The following is a 25,043-nucleotide window of genomic DNA, read 5'->3' on the forward strand; positions in this document are numbered from 1 at the left end:
ACAACTTTCCATTTAAAAATAAACGGTTGTTGGAGTAAAGTTGCAAACTTATCTTGCTGGCATGTATTTAAATCTTGAAATAAAAATTTGACGTATTCGTGTCTAAGCGTCTATATGTTTGGGTGTGATTTTAACGTTCCATTCTCGACTTCTGAACATGCACATTTTCCTCTTGCTAGGGATTTGATTATGTTTACGTTTAAGTGCATGCGCCTGCATTCCTAATTTCACCTATTTCTTCGTGTATGTAGGGGTGGTCAGATATTCAGGCCTTAATTCTTCTAAATTACTTGATTGCCAAGAAACCAAACGATTCGATGCAGCGAATAATAACGATGTGTTAACGATGTTTAAATTTGGTAAAAAAGCGTTCTACTGATTAGCCGATTAACTAAGAACGTGATTCATTTTCTTGTTAGTTGATCAAAGATGTTTGTTTATTAACGTATTACAAGCAGTGGTTTTGTCGACATGTGCAGTGGCCGGTTAAGGAGGGGATCTGGAATGGTTCCATTTATCATCACTTTAGCCACGATTTTTGCAAACTGTTTTGAATCTCGGCCAACTTTTATTGTTTAATTACTTTTTTCAGCAGTAATACTACATTATGTTAAAAAGTTCTGCTTGAAATGGTAAAATTGGTCTAAAAATTGTGCAACCAAAAAGGCCCTTAACTTTTTCAATTTTTCCAGTCAAAGTTGTCTAAATCCGCCCCTGGACAGTTCCTCATGTGCGGTGTGAGTTGATATATAGAGCGTTAAACATTTAGAATTGTTCCAGTTTGATTTCGTAATCTGTAAAATGAAAACATTTTTGTGTTTCTGTCTTCAATTGCGATTTTTTTAATAACACGGAGCAATGAACAACTCAGTTAAACTGACTGCTTCACGGAATATTACAATAAAAAGTTATAAATGATAAGAATGTTTCAATAAAAAACAACAATATGTCAATATAAATAAATTTATATACATACGTATTGCACATATAATATTACATTGCTAACTAGTAAAAAAACAATTATAAAATTAAAAATCCAATAAATAAAATAATTATGTATAAAATTTCACATTCAAATATTTATTAGAAAACAGTTAATAAACAAAGACACTGCTTCACTTTAAAACAATCGTACATTTTACAACTTAGAAAAATAAGTTCACATGCTCAATGCCTGTTCGTATATATATAAGGTTGAATCAGATGTGCTATTAATATTCAACAAAATGTCAAGCATTTTCACGATATTCATACTTCATAACAACTTAACAAAATGCAAGCAAGATGATGCCAATATCTCAAAAATGTTTCGGTTCTAGGAAAGAGTGGAATCATCGTTTACGTTTTATTTTCCTCTGGTTTTGTTCCGAAAAAAATTACATATTTTATTTTTTGTGTTATTGATGCACTTTTTAAATTTTGTCTCGTTTGTTTCTTTCGGTTGTTTGGCGAGTTTTAATGTCTTGTCAGCTTTCTTTTGCTTAGATCGGCTTCGTTTAAGTGCAAAACGAAAAAGTTTGTTGTTTATAAAAAATTGTTTAAATCGATTAACATGTTGAGAGTTGTTGTAAATAGAATGTTTTTCAATCTGAACGAAGTTACTAATGTCACACATCGGATTTTTACTGTTTTCACTCGCCTCCATGCACGGACGGTAAACAGCTGGCTCCTCTACATCAGATCGGTTCTTCTCAGTTACAAAAGCAGAGAGATTAAAAAATGATCTGATCTCGGAAACTGAGTCTCTTCTGTCCAGCAAGGAAAAATCCAAGCTCTCCGTGCTTGTTAAAGTACGGAAAATTTCAAAATTGTTGCTCGAATTAGAAGTGGTTGTGGATGTTCGTTCCGTTGATGACCAAATTGAAGTATTTACCGAATCGTTAGATGGATTTATACGAGACTCAGAGCTCTCTATAGCCGAAACGGTCCAAGACGATAAAAACGAGTTGAAATTGTTTGTTGCTAGATCGTTGCATATGTAAAAACTTTTCCCTATCCCCGTTATGTCGAACAATGATGAATTAAGTGAATCTTCATCTTCAATCCAATTTTCATCTTTCCTCGTCTCTTCCAGTGATTCCGACAATTCAAGATCTGAAGTTGAAATATGTAAATGTTTGAAGAATCCGTCTTGTGGTTTGTTAATGTTGAAGTTGTTGAACACGGATATATCCTCCGTAGCAAGATCCATGTTTGTTTTCATTAAGTTCAAACTGTTTTTCTACAAATTTTGCAGGTATTTGTTGAGTCAATCAAACAGGTTAGTTTATGGTTAAACTGGTTAAAATATCAATATGTGGTTGGAAATTTTCAAAAAAAAATTAAATTTCCTGACGAAATAAAATTTTATCGGATAACTAATTTACTTAATCAATAAAATCAAGATTCATGCAGCACTTAATACATTTCTTACAGTGCCTTTAAATTTCGCGGTAATGAAGCCGAGAGCTACAAACTGTTATTTATCAAGTTAATCGTTTAAATCATTTCTTTAATATCAGGAAACCTTCCGACAAATTAACTTTTTCAACTTAACGACATTAAAAATTTCAAAGATAGGCTATTTATTATTTCTAAAATCTAGATTTTTTCAACGAAACTTACAAATAAACAAATACAACACACAAACTTCTCAAATAGCAATTTCATTAGTAAGGTTACAGATATCTACATTATCCAAAGCAAGTAGTAAAACATTGAAATATGGCCGGGAAAATGTAATAAGTCTGGAGTGTGCATGAATGTATAATATATCATGTTGATACTATTGGTTGGATATTAATTACAATTCATTTTTCTATGCGTGCCACTTGAACCTAAACTGCTTGAATATCCCAACATTAATTATAAAACAATTGTGACGTCATTTCCGCTCTAGCTTCCAGTAGAGTTTATAAATAAATATATTAAAATTAATTATAAGGCGATAGAGCAAAATAAGTATAAACCATGATATGTATTATAAGCTTGATCTTAAGAAGCATCGATTTTAGTTGTTCTGTCACGGCAAAGTCTAACTCTTACTTCTACATAATAATATTGTATAATATATATATATATATATATATATATATATATATATATATATATATAATTATTAAAAAATTTTTTCTTAATCAGCAAATGTGTCAGCAGACGATATAACGGTTATATAAATAATAGGTTGTGTACGTATAGTTTATTAATATATTTATTGTTGAAATAAGAAATAGATTGATTTTTCAGTGTTAAACGTTTCATTAAAAGTTCTATGAGATACAGTGAGCCGCTTTATTTTAAGGACAAAAAACTATAAAAAAGATTATGTAATTAAGTAATTTTTTTATATCGTTTTAACATTAATTCACTGAGTTAATATTTTGTCTTGTTCCCCTCTCTCTCTATCTCTCTCTCTCCCTTCCTCTCTCTCTCTCTCTCTCTCTCTCTCTCTCTCTCTCTCTCTCTTTCTGCTGATATGCTATGAAGCTCTTATACCAGATTCAATAAAAAAACTGCAAACTATTGTTCCAAACTGGTGTTTGAAAGTGAAAGGAAAGGCTTGCAAATTAACGTCAACATAACAGAAAGCATAGTTATAAGTAAAAGCAAAACCGCCCCGATCTGCTCCATAATCATTAACGGTAAACAGGTGAAACAAGTCAACAGCTTCGATTATCTCGGAAGTCTGATAACCTCCTCAGGTTGTAAATGTGATGTGGATATCAAAAAAAGCATAGCTATGGCGAAAGATGCATATTTTAAAATGAAAAACATTCTCACCAATATTAAAATCAGAATATCAACAAAATTAAAACTGTTATGGTGTTACATTTTTCCTGTGCTAACTTACGGCTCTGAGACAATTTCTAAAGAAATGGAAAAAAAAGATTAAGGCTGCTATGATGTGGTTTTTGAGAAGCCTTATAAAAATTAGTTGGACTTCTCATACTTCGAACGAGGATGTATTAAAACAGTTCGGTTATGAAAAGAGAAAATTACTACAGATAATCCGACGGGGCAGTTAAAGTTTTTTGGTCACACCATGCGGAAGGAAAGAATGGAAGATCTAACAACTACTGGAAAGATTGCAGGGAAAAGAGATCGCGGTCAACAACAAATAACATTCTTGAAATCCTTGTTTCACTTGTCACTTGTTCACTTGTTTTAACATTATATAATGTTAACATTATATAATGTTAAGACATATATAATATATGTTACATAATGTTAAGATATATATATATATATATATATATATATATATATATATATATATATATATATCGAATGAATACGTGGCAAAGACTGTCACAGACCATATTACGCCAATTTTAAACAGCCTCCACTGTCTACCTATTCATAAGAGAATTATTTTTAAAATTGCTGTTATGGTTTTTAGATGTCTGAACAATTTGGCACCCAAATATTTGGCCGATAGATGTTTGCAAACAAAGGAGGTTTTGAGTGACTATGATTTGGGATCAAGTAGTGCTAATACGTTGGTCACGACTGTGATCAAGCTTAAGATTGGTTCGCGTAATTTCTCTGTAAGTGGTTCAGCTGTTTTGAATACTCTTTCTTGTTGCTTGCGTCAAACTGGATTATCACTGGGTCAGTTCAAGAGGGAACTTAAAACACACTTGTTTCGAATCTGAATTGTAAAAACTTGCTTCTTTTATAAAGCTGTGACAGCGCCTATGAAAACACAGTAAGTGTTATAATCGTAGCTTTATAAGTTTCCAAATAATAATAATAATAATATTATTAATATACATACATGGCTCTATATGATAAAACTCTAGCTACATAAAACTGGAATTTTCTTGGGAATTTCCACAAAATATGCGTCGTAAGGAAAGAAATGCGTCGGGAGGAAAAGCTGTTTAAACAGGCAATGTCGGAGATAAATCGTTTGAGTTTCCCTTGTTATTGAACCAGATTAATGTAACCGAAATTAGTAAAGATATGCTTATTAACAGAATGGCTGCAAAATCAGAAATTTTGAGACTTCAAACGGAGGATGAGAAAGAATCAAATAAATCAGAAATAATTCTTCTAAGTGTTGCATCAAACGTGATATCACGCTACACAGCATTAGTTGGTGTAGACAAAGTTAAAAATGAAGTCGTCGTCGAAGATATGGTCACCTGTCTCGTGCCAATCATATACGATTATATTTTTAATTATTCACAGGCATGGAATTTGGATTTGAAAAATGCTATGTTTCTCAAAGAATATTGTTTGGATTCGGACCTTGGGAAGCGTTGTTTAAAATCTAATACTAAAAGTTTACTAAGGTTTACATCCAAAAAAGCATGTAGAATATATTCGAAGTCAGTACGTTCCACATCAAATTTCACTCCAGTTAACCCTAACCTTTCTATTACTGATGACAATAATAATTTTAGTAATAATAATAACGCTAACGATGATAATAATAATAATAATAATAATAGGCTGGTGATGAAAAAAACTGATCCATTCAAAAAAATGGAACAAGTTGATGACAATTTAATTAATCTGGTTTCCTCACAAACGTTTGATGGATTTTGGATTTTATCTGACGGGCTTTGTAAAAAAATGAATTTAGATTTTCTCTCTATGATTTCAAAATCATTAATTAAAGATTTAAATGTTTGGGATACTGTTCTAGTATTGGAATTTTTCAAAAAAAAATTTTCAAACAGAAAAGATGAATGGGAATTGATTGAAACAAAAGCGTTAAATTGGCTCTCCCAGCAATATTTGAATGGCAAAACTGAGCAAGAATTATTGGATGCCGCCAAAAACGTTCTGACTTCGAATGAAGAAATATGTCTTATTCATCAAAACATACATGCATATATATTATTATTATATTATAATTATTATCAACAATTTATTAAGTGCATTATAAATTCAAAATTTCTCGAAAGCGCTCTCTATTATAAATGAAATCAGTTGAGGTCAATAAAGTACAAATCGATAAAGTATTTCTATGTCAAAATAAATATGTTTATATATATATATATATATATATATATATAGAGAGAGAGAGAGAGAGAGAGAGAGAGAGAGAATGAGAGATTTAAAGAGCGAGAGGTTTTTTTTGTTGTATTTTGAGTCAACATTTAATCGAAATCAATGTGCTTATCTTTTATTGTGCTTATATTTGAAGAAAAACTTAGCAACTTTGTACTTTTTGGTAAAATTTATTTTGTCACTCGTCAAACATTCGGATTCTTTATTTTTAATTGAATGTTTGTTATTTAAAAAATAAGCTCAGCAAAGAAATCTTCGGGAGAAAAATTAAATGACCCTCTTGTTTATATACATTAAGTATGGGAGTATAATATTAAAAGGTTTTGAATCCATCGCATTGTTTTTTTAATTTTAACCAAATTGAATAATGTTCGTTTAACCGTGCCATTTTTGTTGAGCTTGTTTTAGACAATTACATATGTAGAGTTTCGTTTGTAATTCTGAAAATATCGACACGCCCACTGTTGTTATTCTTGATTATGCCTATGTGATCGGGCTTATAGACAACGCAATTAAACACCGAACATGAGCACTACTGAGAGTTTTCACATTCTTGATAATCTATACCTTGTCTTTCAACATCGTAAAACTAAATATTCACTTTGAATAAACAAGGAACCAATAAATAAGCACAGTATAAAAATATTTGATCATCTGGGCACAACCATAATATATCAATTTGAACATAGGAATAGGAATACCGAAAAAAGCTCTTCTGTTCTATCATGCATAAAATGAACAAAAATTTTGGTTTTGAACTAAAGAAACTTAAAAATGATTTATGATCGACCGTTAGAAAAATCCTAGAATAGAAAGTGCCAAAGAACCACCAGATTGTTATTTTAATATAATTGGGTTTGGATCAACTTTTGAGTTGTTATTCAATGAAGGAAGCAAGAAGTATAAAAAGGAATCTTTGGAAAAAGCATTAGAACATCAAAAAACGTTATCAGCTGATTTTGGAGGCACAGAAATTCTTGAACCATTAGTAAGCGTATACAGCAAACAAATTTTACCTGCACATAGCAGGAATATTTTTTTGATCATCGATGGTGAAGTATTCAACACTGAAGCGGTGGTTAGCTTGGTGCAAAAGCATTCGCACGATACAAGAGTTTTTACATTGAACACTGGCGAGGGCGCTTCTACCACTTTAATTAAGGGTGTTGCTAGCGCTGGCAAGGGCAAGACAGAATTTGTGAAATCAGATGATGAAATTTTGCAGGTTGTCATAAAGTTGCTGAAATGTGCCATACAGTCTACTTTCACAAATATCAAAATTGATCGGCAACTGAACTGAGCTAGTTGTATTCAGATTCCTAAGGTGGTGTGGTTCTTTCAATTTTTCACCCTCCATATCCCCTTCGGAAGTAAGCTTTTTGTTCGACAGTTAAAAGTGAGCGAAAGCCATTATATTTATTTTAGTTATGTGGTTTTTTCATATAAATAGAATATAGAATATCTATATTTTATTTATATGGGTTATCCACTTAAACTGAACCGGCTTAAATACCGACCGTTAAAATTGTAACATCTAGTCATTCAAGTTTTCAAGTGGAGCTAAATTTAAGCTTACGCGTAATCTAAGAAAGATGCAAACAAATTTTTAATTTTTTAAATTCTGAATTTGAAGCTAAGAATGTCTTTGAAAAAAAGCTCGTCTGACAAAGAGCTGTTAGGTTAGTTAGCTGAAATGATGTATGAATAATAAATAATTGAATATTGTTGATTTTTTTAATTTATATTGACTTGAGTGTATCTGACTAGTCAACTAGTGTCTCTCTCTATTCTATTATAAATTATAATTTATTTATATATAATTATATATATTGTACCTGATGTGTATTGATTTGTATTTTATTTGTATATCAGGTCAGTTTTGTAGTTGAGTTGTGTTGTGGTTTATGTAGTAATCTTACATTTTATTTTACTTGTAAAATAGTAAAGTTGTAAGTAACGTAATTGTAATCATGTATTATAACTTTTATGTATAATATTAGATATCATATCATCACTTTATTAATAATTAATATGTTATTAATTTATTTTTATTTAACATGTAACATTAAAAACAAATAGATTTGTTTGGCTTTTATATTTCTGAGCATCACATGATGGATTTGGTTGATATCCTACAGAAAAAAGATACCTTAGATCATTATTCAATTACTATCAAGTTTGCTTTTCAAGTTTTTCATGTTTTAAACTATAATAATGAATTTTTTATTAACTTTCTTTACAGTTTTTTGAGTTTGTTTGAGTTCAGTGTTGAACTTGGAGACCGTTTATTGAAGAGTCCAATACAAACGTTGAAATTGTTGGATGAGGCATGCATCCAAGTGGCCTCAAAGGTTCACAGAGAAAGTAATGAGGGTTATTTCAATTCCCTGGTAGGTTTGCTACATCATGTTCCGTGTTGTGTATCACGTTGCATCATGCCAGTTCACTTTACTTACGTTATTCTTTTTTAGAAATTAAAAATTTTCATTTTGAAATATTTCATATTATCACAACATGACATATTAAGTAATACGTCTTGCTACTACTTTCTGTTTAATCAATTAATATTTTGGAATATTTTTTTCAAACTTTTATTCTGTCATATACTCATCAAATGATAAATAATTACAATGATAAGACAGGGGCTTGAATTGAAAAATTGAACTCTGACATTCATCACATTTCCTTACGTAGATCTTTGATTTAATTTCTGTTCATATCTAAATATGGTACATTGGAGCTCTAACACAATCATTCGCAAGGTTCCCAAGAAAAATATTCACTGCAGGGTCACTGGTCTGCCTGTTTGCCCGGAGTTAGTTAGAACACGACTGCCAAAATGTTCTGATGTTGGTAACTTCCTCTGCATTACAGGTTTTTATCATTTTTGTCTTTCTTTTAATTAAATGTGTGCGTTTTTTCAGCATGTTATTGCTGATATAATCAAGTTGTGGTGCTACTGTAGTCATAATTTATATAGTAGTTGATATCTGTATGTATGAGATGACAACCCATTCATAGAAAATATGTTACTAACTTTATATGTATATTGTGGTAAATGCAAGGTACAGTAATAAGAACTGGAACAGTGAAGTTGTTGGACTTTAAGAAGTTTTACATGTGCATCAAGTGCAAGCATGTCTTCCAGGTTGAGGTGTGTCCAGTTGCTTCAGATATATCCATTGAATGCTGTTCACTTTTTTTTACATACTGTTGAATTGAATTGCCTCTGTGGATGATGTTGAGACTCATGAGAAGTGGATGTTATTAAGAGTTTTATTATGTGTACAGATATATATATTTTGGTAATAGACCACAATTTTTACAAAATGTTGGTAATAGACCATAATTTTTACAATTTTTACTTATTTGCAGCATGAATTCGGAAAATAAGTTTATTTTAAATTATAATAAACTAAACGTTCTCCAAAAAACTTTAGCGAGAAAAATCGAAAAAACGAACTACAAACATATTAACGCCAAACATTTGGTAGAATTTATAGAATATTGTAAAGATATATATATATATATATATATATATATATATATATATATGTGTGTGTGTAAATATTCATTATTTGGTTAATGTGCAATTTCCTATTAAGTAGTAATAGTAATTATTACAATTTTTTTTTACTTCATTTTATTCTATCATCTTTTTTCATTTCTGGATCATTTCATTTCAATCAATTTTGATCTTGATTTGATAAATAAAAAAAATTACTAGGATAAAAAAAAACAAAAAAATGCACTGTACATCAGGCTGACTACGAGCAATACTACACAGTATGCAGTCCTTCCAAGTGTCCTAACAGTGACAGCTGCAACAGAGGTTTTGTAGCTCTGGAAGAAAAAGGTTTCATTCTGTTCAAAATATTTTAACTCAACCCTAGAAATATATTTTATAGCACTAATTACTATTGAGATCTGTTGGACGCTATTCATTTTTGCATTGAAAATCTCGTCCGGAAACATCCTTATTTAGTTATTTTAACAAATACAAATATACAAAGGAGATACAACTGTTATTAAGTGTCAAACTAGCAAAAAAATTTTCACCAGTGACATTTTTTTCCAGTTCCTGCAAACCCTGCACCATGTCGGAGCAACTCTGCTTTAATCATTTCATAAATACACATTCGTTGTTTTCCAACAATAATTGGAGTTACTATTACATAGAGAAAGAACCCTGGTCTAGAGGGTTGTTATTGAAAAGTTAAAAAATTATTCTATTTTAGCTTCAAATACTTTTATGAAGTTTTTATTCTACTATTTCATCCTACTATTTCATTATACTGATATATTATTATTATTATCATCATATTATGTTATCACTATTAAACGGTTTTATTTTTCTTTGCTATTTTTCATAAACTTCTCCACTTCTGATCCACATCACCAGGGGCCTCGCCTGAAAATTGTCGGAACTTCCAGGAAGTAAAAGTTCAAGAGCAGGCGGGACGATTGAAGGTTGGCACGGTGCCGAGGTCCCTTTGGGTGGTGCTACTCGACGATCTGGTCGACTGCTGCAAGCCTGGAGACGATGTCAACATCACGTTAGTCCTTTGTTCGCTTGTTCGTTCGCTCGTTTGATAGTTTGTTTGTTCGTTCGCTCGTTTGTGCTTACAAGTAAATTATTTGTTGATCTGCTTTGCTGTTCTGTATTTGTCTGTTTTAAACTTTCTATTTCGTTATTTCTTGGTTATGACTGCTTGCCTACCAGCATATGTTTATCCAATCACACACACACACACACACACACACACACACACACACACACACACACACACACGTGCATACACATACGTGCACACACACAAACACACATACATAAATGCATATGTACAAGCGCGCACATACAAACTTATACAGTGGTGTGGTGAGTAGGAGATGGCGTCCATTGTATAAGGACAGAAGATGCAATGTTGAACTGTCCATCAGAGCCAACCACGTCCAAGTGACCAACATGCAAAAGAATGATGTCCTGCTAACCAATGAAATGGCTCGTTTTTTATTTTTTTTATCTTTCCTCTCCTAAACGCATTTGCTCTACTAGTTGTACATCATTGCTAAACAGACAGATAACATTTTAATAATACCAAGAATTCAGTGGTTCTTACACAGACTGTTATGTTATACAAATCCATATAATAGAAGGAGAGTTTCTACAAATTTTGGGAAGAGAACCGTTCATGTGCACTCGAAGGGCGTGACCTCATCCTGTCCAGCGTCTGCCCTCAAATATACGGCATGTACATGGTCAAGTTGGCTCTGCTGCTTGTCCTCATAGGAGGCAATCAGGTTCTATATTTATCCTTCCATATTTTCTTCATCATCGTTACCATTGCTGCTTCTGCTGCCGTTGTTGTTGTTGATATTGTGTCGTCGTTGTTGTTTATGCTGTCGTTGTTGTTTATGCTGTCGTTGTTGTTGTTAATACTGTTGTTGTTGATGTTGTTGTTGTTATTGTTTGTTTACAATTTTTTTTCAGTGTATCTCAGTGGCACCTGCAACAAATACGTAATACTTTGAAATGCACATGAATGAATGCAGCCCACAACTGTCAAGTGTTATGTTTATAAGGTCAAGTGTTATGTTTATGTTATGTTTACGTCAAGTGTTATGTTTATAAGGCATTATTTTCTGCTTATAAATCTGTGCGTAGAGATTGGGTTGCCACACAGTGCCAATTACAATGATGATTTAGAGTGATGTTCAAAGTCATATTTTATAAATTATACGTTACTTTCGTCCTTAAACGTTTATTAAATGCTGTGTTTGGTTTTGCTTTATTCTATTTTATTTGCTAATAAATAATTAAAATTTTTTGTGGTTTATGATGAAGGTTTTTGTTTGGTTTGGATGTTTATAAAATTTTATGTAATAGCACATGAGACATACAAACCACTAATAATAATAATAATAATAATTGGAACAATCTTTTATTGACCACAAAGATGAAATCAAAATGAAATCAATCGAAAATTAATGATAATATATAAAAGTGGAACATCTTGCAGCATCCTTAATCTATATGATATATACATATTTTATAATAATAAAAATTATTATTATTATATTTATAACAATAACAATGATAATAATAATAATTTAATTTGTAATTGAAATGCAACTATGATTGGTGTGGTTTCAAAATGAAGAGGGTGGATGAATCGGGCACGAAAGTCAGAGGGGAGTCGCATCTGCTGCTCGTCGGTGATCCCGGTGAGGTGTCTGTGTTTCTCTCACTGTCTGTATGTATGTCTGTCTGCTTTTATGTCTGTTTGTATGTCTGCTTGGGTGTTTGTTTGCATTTCTGCTTGCAGGTCGGTCTGTTTGCATGTCTGATTGTATATCTGTTTGCATGTCTGCTTGTATGTCTGCATGCATGTTTGTTTTGTATGTAGGATTGTATCTAGGATTGTATGTCTGTTTGTTTTTACCCATCTGTTTGTGAACAACATTGATGTTAGAGATACAATTCTATTCCAACCAGTAAGTACAGCAGGTAGTGTGATGCTCGCCAAATTGAATGAAGAGCTTTCTGACATTTTGAAATTTTAATCATTTTTGTTGTAATTTTACAAAATTCACTCAACCAACAGTTTAAAAATTTTTAAAAATTATTTCTAAAAATCAATGAATCTCCTCCTAAACACACTCCACCCAACTTACCTCAGGTACGGGGAAATCACAAATGATGAAATACGCCTGCAGGGTCATGCCCCGATCCATCCTCACAACCGGGGTGGGGTGCACCAGCGCCGGTCTCACCGTCACCGCTGTCCAGGTGGTCCATTTTCAATATTTTATTTGCTGCCCCAGCATATTTGTGATTTTTTTTTGACGTGACTTGGACGTAACTCTAAAGTCTCCTAATTCAATTTTAAATCTAATCTAATTCTGACTTCCTACGTGAAATCTATAGGATAGTGGTGAATGGCAGTTGGAAGCAGGAGCCCTGGTGCTGGCCGATGGTGGAATTTGCTGCATCGATGAATTTAACAGCATCCAGAAACATGACAGAGCCAGCATACACGAGGCTATGGAGCAACAAACTATCAGTGTTGCCAAAGCTGGTCTCGTCTGTAAACTGAATACCAGGTAGGTGCATTTGTGCGTGTGCGTGCGTGCGTGTGTGCATACTTGTGTGTGTGTGCGTGCGTGTGTGTTTTTATGCTTTTTTATGGCATTATGTGTGTAAACACTTGCATTTACATACATGGTGAACTAGTTGATTGAACATTGATTGATTACGATTAGTTGGTTGATTGACTGACTGCTGACTGGTTGATTAAGTGATGTATCAATCACAGATGTTCAGTCATAGCTTGCACAAATCCAAAAGGGCAGTATGATATCAACGAGGTTATTTCAACTTACTTTATTCTAATACGTCGACGATTTAGCTCAGTCGTTGAAAGTGCCATGTCTCGTGCAGTTACGCGCTAGCCTGGTTCGAATGCTGTCTTGTCCGAAACTCCAAGATATGGATCATAACCCATGCGTGTGCAATACGGTGCTTGTGCGTGAGTACGTAATGTGTATGTGCGTCGTATGGTCTGGATGTTACAGCCTTCGTGTCACGAAAGCTTACTGCAAATAAAGGAATGATATGTAAATGTAAGCAGTTTTGTGTATATTAGAACAAAAGAAAAACTTGATGCATTTTTAAAGATGGGTACATACGTAAATATAATTTCTACTCTCATACTAACTTACACATAAAGAATAGACAAATTCACTAACACGCACGCAAACAGCACACGCATAAACATGTATACTCTACTCTACGACACGCAAAGGCACGTACAAACACACAAACACACACGCACACACACATCTAAATACGTACCTACATCTACTCAGTCCATATCAGTGAACACAGCCATTGCAACACCACTGTTGAGTAGATTCGATGTAGTCCTGGTCCTACTAGATTCACAGAATCCCGAGTGGGATCAAGTTGTTTCGTCACATATTCTCATGAAGAAATGTACGTGGTGTTTGTCTGTCTTGTGTTTGTTTCATTGTGACTGTTTCGTTGCGTTTGCTGTTCTATGTTTGCCGCTTCAGGTTTACTGTGTTGTGTCTGTTGTGTTTGTCTTTTTATATTTGTTGTGTTGTGTTTGTTGTGTTTGATGTTTTTAGTTATCCTTCTAATCATCTGCTTCATAATTTGACCACCACCACAGACAGCATGAAGTCGGTTGGTGTGACTTCGTCAGCGTGGTCGATAGAGAAGATAAGAGCTTATTTGAGTTTCGTTAAATTGTTGCTACCAACACTTTCTAATGATGCTATGAGGTTGTTGCTGTTGATGGCATTGTTGTTTATGTTGTCGTTGTTGTAGTTTATGTTGTTGCTGCTGTTGCTGTTGTTGATGTTGTTGTTATTGTTGTTGTTGATAAGTTATCCCCACTGACATGTTAGGATCATGTCCGAGTACTACAAGGCACAGAGAAAATCAGAGGATGTTTGCCATGCAACGAGAACCACGATGAGACTGCTGGAAAGTCTCGTTAGACTGTCTCAAGGTAGGCGATGCCCCGTTCATTTCTTGCTGCTGTTGTCAGTGATGCTATGTTGTTGCTGTTATTGATGATGATGTTGTTGTTGGAGTTATGATATTTTGATGTCAGTGATAATGTTGATGTGATGTCTTTTGTTATAATGTTACAATCATGTGGTTAATTTTTTTACTGTTCGCATAGCCCACGCCAAGTTAATGATGAGAGACGAGGTGACGGTACAAGATGCAGTCATGGCTGTCACGCTCATGGAGGCGACCATGCTTAATGTTTGTTTGTTTGTTTATATCTATATTTGTTTGTTTGTATGTTTGTTTGTATGTATGTATGTTTGTTTGTTTGTTTATATCTATATTTGTTTGTTTGTATGTTTGTTTGTATGTTTTTTTGTATGTTTGTTTGTTTGTATGTATGTTTGTTTGTATGTGTCTTTGTATGTATGTTTGTTTGTTTGTTCGTATAGTTGTTTGTATAGTTATTTGTTTGTATGTTTGTTTGTATGTTCACTTGTTTCCGTGTTTTGTTTTCATTGTTTATTTTTAATATAACTTCTGTCGATTTGTTCTCGTTATATATGTTTTGTAGTATTTTTGGATATTTGTATCAATCCATGTGTTACTTAATTTGTATGTCGTTTTGCTGTGAGCTGCTGATCGTAGCTGCTGATCGTAGCGGCTGATCGTAGCTGCTAATCGTAGCTGCTGATCGTAGCTGCTAATTGTAGCTGCTAATTTTAATAATCATATAATTTCAATTAATTAATAAAATTTTTGATGTTAATGCACTGTCATCGAGACAACAACCCACCCTACAATTGCATTCCTTAGAACTCTCAATTCATCGATGGCTCCAACACTCTCCACATGACCTTTCCAACACAGCCACAACTTCGTTATCAGAATCAAGGTTGAGGTTTTTGTTATTGTTATTATTGTAATAATGATAATAATAATAATAGTAATTATGGTTTTACATTTTTTATATTATTATTTGTTTTTATTTTAAATGATATTTAAAATGTTTATTTATTTCTTGAAACCAGCAATGCAGTTGTTGGAAAGGCTGAAGTTGTTTGACGTCTTGAAGAGAGAGACGGAGAGATGGAATGGACAGCCGGATGTTATGAACAACATCAATAATAATAATAAAAATAACAACAACAACAACAATATTAATAATAATATTAATAATAATAATATTATTAAATTGAATGTTCCCGAAAACGACAGTCTGTTAGATGATGGCGACGCTGACAACTTGTTGAACAATGAATATGATGACGTTGGAATCATTACAGATCATCCCTCGATGCAAGTATCACCCATTGCAACAAGAGTAATGACTTCAGCCAGTCAGAATCGCCTAGCATGTGCAACAGTAGACACATTAACTGGCCGCAAATTGCCCGCGTCCAATACGGAAGATGTTCCAACACAGACGAAACTATCAACAAAATCGATTTTTTTTTCATCTAACTTGGGTAATACTCAACTAGGCAACTCAAAAGTATCTATTCCAAATTGCAACGTTGTAAATGATGGCCGGGAATCAAAAAATGATGAAGTGCTATCAACGAAACTCTCAAAAGTAGCCAAAAAATTGAACAAGTTCGCATTTAAAGACAGAGGGGATACACGTAAATCTTTGGAAGAAACTATTAATGATTGTTCGTTGACTGTAAACGAAGGGTTAAACACAGTGTTCGCACGTAACAACAACGTTAACGGCGTCTGTAATGAACGTTTGACTTTCAGTAATATCTTTGAGGTTGGACTAGTTCGTCATTAACGTACTGTTTGTTTGTATGTTTAAAGTGATGAATTTATTAATTATAATTTATTTAAATTTTTTTTGAAAGGGTGATAACGAAGCGGCAGAAAACCAACCTCTCGATAATGTTTCTTTGATCACAACAAACCGGCAACATAACAACAGCACATTGAAAAGAAAGTTAATGTCAGACCCCGTCAGTCAGTCATTCACTAATTCATTGACTGATCAGTTCGGTGGCTCCAACGACAATGATGCAAGGGGACGAAACATATTTTCCATTGGTGGCGATGTTTCAGACGAAGATGTTGACGATATTTTATCTCTACACTCTTTTACTAGCATTCTTCCTAAAAAATTTAAAAAGTCGTAATCTCGTTGTATTTTCTCCTAGACTAGATGATCAATTTCAATATTTAAATTTCATTTTTTTAAAACTTTTTGGTTCGAAGTCGAATTCTGTATAAAATACAGAGATATTTGTGAACCGTTTTATGTATGTGTATGTGTGAGTGTGTGTGTGTGTTTGTTCGTACATACGTGCTTTGAATTCTGACATTGATTGATTTGTTGCTTTATACATATACCTGTATACAATGTGTGTATATATAAAGAAGAAAGTGATTGACCTATACGTGAACATATATCTATAAGTTTGTCACTTATATTTAGTATAAAATACATGACTCGTATGTATGTAAATATATATAAATATGTATATACAATACACATACATAAATATAATTTGACTCTTGTCAGTAAAATACCAAGAAACAGAAGATGCATTGATATCAAAACGTGTAATGTATGGTTTTAGTGAATAGGTCGAAATTGCATATATAGGAACAAGGGGAGGCCTATTTACCAGCATACAACACCTTATGGGTTGAAGCAGGGATATGCAAAGAACCTCAATTTTTTCAACTTTTAATTATTTTCAGTAATGTCTCCCCTTGCTCCAAACCACATAACTAGAATAATAGGACTAATCGATCAATTCGATCTATCGGTCGGTCGGGCTATTTGTCGTGCTTGGATTGTTGGCTTACGAAATTGCATGGATTTTAACGAGCAAGCTAAATGAAATATTTACTTGATTTAATATGCTTAAAACATTGTAATAATTCTATTTAATTTTAATAATGATTGCCAAAATTGCTTTTGGTCCGGTGAAATCTGGTGGCTTACTGTAGCCGAAGGTTGGCTTAGTAGGATTGAACTATAGTCACCCTTTTTTTTACACTATTCGATCATGTTAAAAATTGGTTTGCTTATGAAATAAACGGCCTAAATAAATCAAAATTGTTATTTGAACAACTATCTTCATTATATTCAATAAATATTTTACATTCTGCTGGTGCTCATAAGAAACTGGCTGCTGAAATCATACGTTGGCTTACGGCAGTGGCTTACAGGGTTTCATAGAACGATAGCACTTTTTTGCACATATAATGCTTTAAATAAATCAATATATTCATATTACAATTATTTTTGTCAGTATAAATATAGAAATTGCTTTTGTCAGGTGAAAAACAGTGGCTTACTGAAGCCGTAGGTTGGCTTAATCGGATTTTTTCTCATGTATACAATACTATGAGATAAATCAATCAAACAATCAGTCAGTCGGTCGGTCAGTCAGCCAGTCAGTCAATCAATCAACCAACCGATCAATCAACTAAATTGAATGAACCAAATAAACAAAAATAAAAAAAAAATTAAAAAAATTTGCAAGGCCTGTTCAAACTCGAACAAACAGTTAACCGTACAGATCTACAAACAATTTCGAGATTTTAGTAAAGAAAGAATAACACAGTAGTTGCTTTTATTTGAATTCATTCAAAAATGTAAAGTGACGGTTAATTAAAATTTTAAAATGTCAATTTTTTTTAAAAATTCGTATTTTAAATAAACAAATATAACAAAATATCGACCGATAAAAATAATTATTATCCATTATTATTATTATCATACACACTCCTTAGAAGTTCTCGAAGGATAATAAACCACGTAACATGAACATTTAGTAAGAACAGTTCACAACAAATCATAATGACTAAATCAACATACTAAACAGAAATAATTTATACATGCATATATACAAAGTAAATCAAGAAATATCCAAAAATTATATAACCAATTTAAAAAAAAACTAGAAACCAGTCAACATTTAATGAATAAATAAATAGACATTATTAAAAAGATTGTTCAAAAAGGTACAATTTAAGGCGACGACGAGAATGAAATGTAGTTTGTTTTGTTGGTGTGGTGTTGTGAAGCGAAAACAAACACACCACACCAAACTAGTAAGAAGTCGCAAGAATAATAGTCAGTCACCTACCTATAATAAAATTACTCTCAGGGCCCTAGCTTACTTATAAACATTGACTCAACTCACTTACCTACAAATTTGTATTTCTCGTTTTAGATGTTTCAAATATTTTATTTAACATATTTTAGCGTTTTTATTTTACTTGAAGCTTTTTAACTAATGTTAAGCCCTAGCCTACCTACAATTGTTTAACTCATCTCAGTCCCTAACTTACCTATGAATTAAATTAAAGCCCGGTTCACGGTAAAGAAAATATAAAGTTGAAGAGAAACATAGCAACAACGACACCGAATGAATGGATGTTGTGTATGTATGTGTTGTATCGATGTGTGTGTATGTAAATGTGCGGGCGCGCACTCTCCAGAAACTTCACTCAATACCGACGAACCTCCATTGCACCGACCATCATCTGACACGCATCGATGGAATGAATTTGACCGGATACTGAAAAATAAATTGAAAAAAAAAATTAATTCACTAAAATAAAAAACAAGCAATTGGAAAAAAATAGGCAACTTATCTTTTTGAGATAACACTCAATCTTTGTTCAAATTCGAGTACTTTCAAAGGTACAATGAGACAAAAACAAATTTACCTTTAACATTATCTTCGATTTGTCATCGGAACGATCATCATGAGACCACCATCTGAAACGTGCTGACGCCCACCACAGCCCACCTCTCATAATTCTGTAGACAAGTTTTTATTAATTAGCGAAGTAGTAAATCAAGAAACAAAGGAACGAACGAATAAATGATTAACTGAATGATTGAACGATTGGTTGAATGAATAAATTAATTAATCAACCAATGATTTAATGAATGAATAGAATGAATCAATGAATAAAGTAACTGAGGAATAATTTGAAAGATAGTGATAAAATGAATGAATGAATGAAAAAAATAAAAAAAAGAAACTAAATCATACTTCAAAAACCGTCGTTGTTATCTTCGAATTGTCATCGGAACGATCATCATGAGACCTCCATATGAAACGTGCTGATGCTCACCACAGCCCACCTCTCATCATTCTGTAGACATTTTTTTAATAGCGTATTAGTAAATCAAGGAACAAAGGAACGATCGAATAAATAATTAACTGAATGATTGAATAATTGGTTGAATGAATGAGTGAATGAATGAATTAATTAATAAATCAATGATTTAATTAATGAATAGAATGAATTAACGAATCAAATAATAGAAGAATAATTTAAAAGGTTGAGTGATAAAATGAACGAATGAGAAAAATAAAAAACGAAACTAAACCTTACTTCAAAAATCGTCGTTACTGTACTTTCCATTGCACCGACCACCACCATCTGGTCGGCACACAAAATACCATCCGAACTTCAGAGTGTCAGTCGAACAGCCAACGAGCTGATGATTCCTACACCACGATCATCATATGTAAATCATCATGAGACCACCATCTAAAACGTGTTGACTCCACCACTGCCCACCTCTCATCATTCTGTCAACAACATTTTTTTATTTGCGTAGTAGTAAATGAATGTTAGAATCTTAGAAGCAAAAAAAATTAAATTATAAAATGAAAATAATGTCAAATAAATAAAATTTTTAAATAATAAAGTAAGTAAAATGTAAAAAAAACTTACCGTCGTCCATTCGACAAATGCAAAATGTTGAATGCGGTCCGATTCCTACGTTGTCCTCCAAAACTGGTGCCAGTCCTCCTCGAGATTGTTGTTGAAACACAGCCCGTGTTGATGGAGAAAGATAGAGAAAGAGTAGATTCTCATCAGAAAGATTAGTGGTGCCTGCATCTCAAATTGCTTAATAAAAATAATCCTATCTACCTATTCAATTACCTTAACTAATCTATATTAAATTGTTAATGGTACGATAGTCGAAAGTCCTCTTTCATTCTTCCTCCTTGCACAGAGGTTCACCGACAGCCAGGGCACCGGATAGAAAACCATTGCCGTGCGGATAGTAGACTATTGCCGTGCGGATAGTAAACCATTTGCCGTCCGGAAGCCGTGCGGGTAGTAGACTATGGTAAATCATGGTAGACCATGGTAAATCATTACCGTGCAGATAGTAAACCATTGCCGTCCGGATAGTAAACCATTGCCGGTACACCACTGGCCACCAAGGCTTACCTCTGACAACAGACTTCGAAATTCAGAGTCTATCGGCTATCGTACCCTCAACTTACCTATTCAATACAATTAAGCCCTAGCTTACCTAAAATTACAAAAAAACTCAAGAGCCCAATTCATTTGCCAATCGGCACCCACCCCACCACCTACGTAATGCCTTGGGCTCCAACTTAGTAATAATAATATAAAGCTTAAACCCTAAACCTATTAACGAGTGCGTGTTACAACGTAGCCTTAAATTACCTATTCATTACATTATGGCCCTAGCTTACCTAAAATTACAAAACTCAAGAGCCCAATTCATTGGCCTTTCGGCACCCACCCCACCACCTACGTAATGCCTTGGGCTCCAACCTAATAATAATAATGTAAAACTTAATAACTAACTTACCTCTCGATACACTTACAGCGTTTATTTAATTTAAATTACAAGATTGTTCCTAGAATTAAATTATTGCTTTTAACTACCTATGAAATTAAATTACTCATCCTTAGTAATAATAAATTAGAATGTGTAATGAAAATAAAATAACGCTCAAATACTAATATGTGTTTATGTATGTGTTTGTGTGTGTGTATAATACGCTGATGCGTGTAATGTGGGTGCGAGAAAAAATAGAAGAGATAAACTTACGCTGCCTACCTATTCAACTACATTAGTGTTGGATGCTTCCTATCTATCCTACCTACAATTAAAATTATGCCTATCTAACCTACCTATATAGCTACTTAATGTAATTGTGTGTATGTGCGTGTGCGTGTGAGCATTCTTACTTAATGTTAAATTACAGAGAAAAACAGAGAAAAAAGAATAAAACGTATCCCAGCCAGGCGTATCTTCTTTGCCACTAAATGAACGAACGTAGCCTGACATCTTCCACGATGAATTCCTTTGGAAGCTTCAACCTGAATAAAATGGATGAAATGGAAAAATCTTATTTATTAGACTAATTTAAATGAAAATAGAAAAACGAGCCGCGGTGAATTCCGCCGGAAAAGCCAGCCAACTGGCAAAAAAAAGAACCGCAAAGAAACCGTAAAACGTACCCCAGCAGGGCGTGCATTCTTTGCCACCGAATGAACGAACGTAACATGACATCACAACCATTCTGATCGTCCACGATGAACTCCTCTGGAAGCTTCAACCTGGATAAATGAACCTGAAAAACCTAAATGAATGGAAAAATCTTATTTATTCAATTTAAATGAAAATAACCGCAAAGAAACCGACCGGTCGGCAAAGAAAAGAGAAAACAAGAGCAAAGAAAGGTATCTATATAGGATTTATGCTCTATATAACTCTATATAACTCTATATAACTCTATATAACTCTATATAACTCTATATAACCATGCACACTACCACATTCAATCAATAAAAATTCCACTAAAACCAGGAACCACCGCGTACCTGCTGAATGTATGATGTGAAACAAAACAAAAAAATACACAAAACAAAAATCACACCACCAAGTAGAGTAAAAGAATAGGAGTCCCTAACCTACCTATGTAACTAAATTACCTTATGCCCTAGCCTACCTATATAATAAATTAATTTTTACCTCACCTACCTATGCTTCATTAACTTAACTCAAGACTCATGAAGAAAGAGAAAAAGGAGTAAAACAGAACATAAAATACTACCACACAAACAAACATGATATATGTATGTATGTATGAGCAACCGTTAAAGAACCCACCTAAAATTAAAAAAATACCACCTACAAACATTCAAACCACCTACAAACATGCAAACTCTATATAACACTTTATAACTCTATATAACTCTATATAATAAAATAAATAAAAATAAAAAAATTTTAAAAATAAAATAAATGAGATCAGACAGACTGCTTCAAGCGAGGCAGAATGCTGATCTGATTTTCATGTTGTCTCAGCTCCTCTATTTATACTCGTTTCAACCATACATTCTCATCATTTCAATCATTCGCATCAGTAAAAAACTTGTTTAATGTATATACTGCACTATTATACAGTCTTAACCACAATGCTAACCGTACTAAATTGAAGTCATCGAACGAATGCCTTCGAAACTTTCTGGTTGGCTGGTTGAATCTGCTGTATTGCTTTTCATATAAACATATAATCTAATATAATATAATTATTTATGTACATGGATTCCAGTCACTTTATATATATATAATAAAAATTCATTATAAAAGCAAACAGTAATCAGTGCTATATATGTAAGCAAGCAGTTCAAATTTTTCGGGAAGAATTAAAAATTGTTTGAGACCACATCTTGCTTAACATCCGATTCCAAGCCGAGCCAAGCCAAGCCAAGCTGAGCCAATATGCATAGATTTAAAAGCGCTTTTATGTTAATATTTAGCTCGCTACATTTATATAATTGAATATAACCTTTATACCGGCTGATTAACTACCATGCAGTAAAATAACTACTGTTGACACCATTTCCTCCAACGATTTCATACCATATAATTAGAATAAACTCTTTCAATCAATGTTTAAATTTTTATGTTATCATTTATTCTTTCGTTTTTGTTTCTGTACTAATTTTCGTGTCAGATACAATAATTTAGTTTTTAAGTAAATTTTCATTTTCGTAGCTATACACAAACATGCCTACCTGTTGCATTAAAAATTGCATTAATAATAAATAGAAATGAGAAAATTTCTGATGCATCTTTTCACAGGTTTATTTTCAAATTAACTTCACACTAAAATAAATGTAACAATATCCCTATACTCATTGAATAGAACTATTTTGTTTTACAATTACATATATTTTATTTTATAGACTATTATAATTTATAATGCTATCATGGATTACCATTTTATTATTAAAAGCAATACTTAAGAAATGCACAAGTTTCTGTAACAGTTTATAAAATTTCAGATTTCCTCAAAATGTAAAAATGCAAAACGATTGGATTAAGTGCATCAGACAGGAAATAAATGATTTCAAATGCAAGAATATGCAGTGACCATTTCTGTAATAAAGATTATAGGTTATGACGGAGAAAGGAAGGTAATGCTGAAGAAAGCATTCCCATGTTTTCAAGTTAGTTATATTTATATGTCATCAGTTACACAAGGAAGCAATTCACATCATCATTGTACATTGCAACATTCTTATCTATACAAAAAATATAAAATGCATTCAACAATATTCCATGTATTTTATTAAAACTTAGAAAGGGCATAATGACATTGTGAATTGAGATGCATTGTTATAGAAAGTTGCTGGGAATCAGTTGGAGACAAAAGATAAGAAACGATGATATAAGAAAACAACTTGGAAGACAAAAAACTGTGTATGAAAGGGTCAAGGAAAGGAAGCTGGGTATCTTTAGGCACATCTGCAGAATGACAGACGACAGACTGATCAAAAAAGTACTGATGAGAAAGAGGGACTGGAAGAAAAAAGTTGGAAGACCTGTGAGGAAGTGGATGGATGATATCACGGAATGGACGGGGGTTGGAACATTGGGCTCAATAAAGATGGTGAGGGAAAGAAAAGGATTTTGGAGAGATAGAAGAATACCATCGGCCTCAACGGTCCCTTAAGGGACTACAGAGGATCATTGATTGATTGACATTGTGAATAATAAACCCTGCTTAGGACTGGGATCATCATCATCATACCAATCACCATTACAAGTAGAGTTAATTTTATATTAATGCTTAACAAGTTAACTAAATTAGCATAATCAAGTTTTTATATGAAATACACATCAAGTATTTAATGTAACAAATAAATTAACAGAAAAATTTCTGGAAAAGTTTAAAAAAATTAGAACATATGACTCTGATCAAAAATCATTCGTGTTGACACTGCATTTGTATGGGCATAAGGCATATGATTATCTTTGGACAAATGGCTTACATCTTCCTCACACTAGGACATTAAGAAAGTAATCTTGTCATACCTGTTTAATAATTTTAATAAGATTGTTTTAAATAACTATTCTCAATGTCATTTTATTAACACTACATTAAAAGGTGGCTACAAAACATTGATGGTGTGCCTGGGATGATTTCTACAAATCTTATTGACTAATGGTGATGGGGATCCTCTGGAACTGTAGGATCATGACATCCAATCTAGTCATGGATTGAGAAATCAATCCTTGATATATTTGATAACAAACATTTATTATAATATAAGAATGAAAAAAAGATGTAGATGTAGGCAAAATCTTACTGGAACTATTATTTTTAGCAATTTATGATTTATTTTTTTATTTATGACTTTATCCATTTTCAATGATACCGATATTTTTAATTATTATTATCCAAATTAT

At 32.8% G+C, this 25,043-nt stretch overlaps 3 protein-coding genes across 3 annotated transcripts; 2 read left to right on the forward strand and 1 right to left on the reverse strand.

The window, feature by feature from the left end:
- Positions 1-692: 692 nt before the first annotated feature.
- On the reverse strand, positions 693-2,191 carry HELRODRAFT_168993 (hypothetical protein; the record flags this gene model as incomplete). The annotated part of the gene is made up of 2 exons (XM_009014831.1): positions 693-794; positions 1,553-2,191. The coding sequence occupies 2 exons, from the start codon at positions 2,189-2,191 to the stop codon at positions 693-695; spliced, it is 741 nt and encodes a 246-aa protein (XP_009013079.1).
- A 4,635-nt stretch (positions 2,192-6,826) lies between these two features.
- HELRODRAFT_135549 (hypothetical protein) lies at positions 6,827-7,201 on the forward strand (the record flags this gene model as incomplete). Its single annotated transcript, XM_009014832.1, has 1 exon — positions 6,827-7,201. A coding segment is annotated over one exon (375 nt), but the record flags the coding sequence as incomplete, so codon positions are not given.
- Positions 7,202-8,726: 1,525 nt separating this feature from the next.
- HELRODRAFT_74084 (hypothetical protein) lies at positions 8,727-15,079 on the forward strand (the record flags this gene model as incomplete). Its single annotated transcript, XM_009014833.1, has 14 exons — positions 8,727-8,874; positions 9,066-9,154; positions 9,763-9,856; positions 10,403-10,556; positions 10,873-10,981; positions 11,155-11,301; positions 12,162-12,225; positions 12,681-12,790; positions 12,929-13,104; positions 13,317-13,368; positions 13,870-14,003; positions 14,200-14,310; positions 14,434-14,537; positions 14,715-15,079. 14 exons carry the CDS (start codon positions 8,727-8,729, stop codon positions 15,077-15,079), a joined length of 1,857 nt encoding a protein of 618 aa, XP_009013081.1.
- Positions 15,080-25,043: the final 9,964 nt, after the last annotated feature.

The sequence above is a fragment of the Helobdella robusta genome, assembly GCF_000326865.2.
Source record: "Helobdella robusta unplaced genomic scaffold HELROscaffold_14, whole genome shotgun sequence".
Taxonomy (NCBI): Eukaryota; Metazoa; Annelida; class Clitellata; order Rhynchobdellida; family Glossiphoniidae; genus Helobdella; species Helobdella robusta.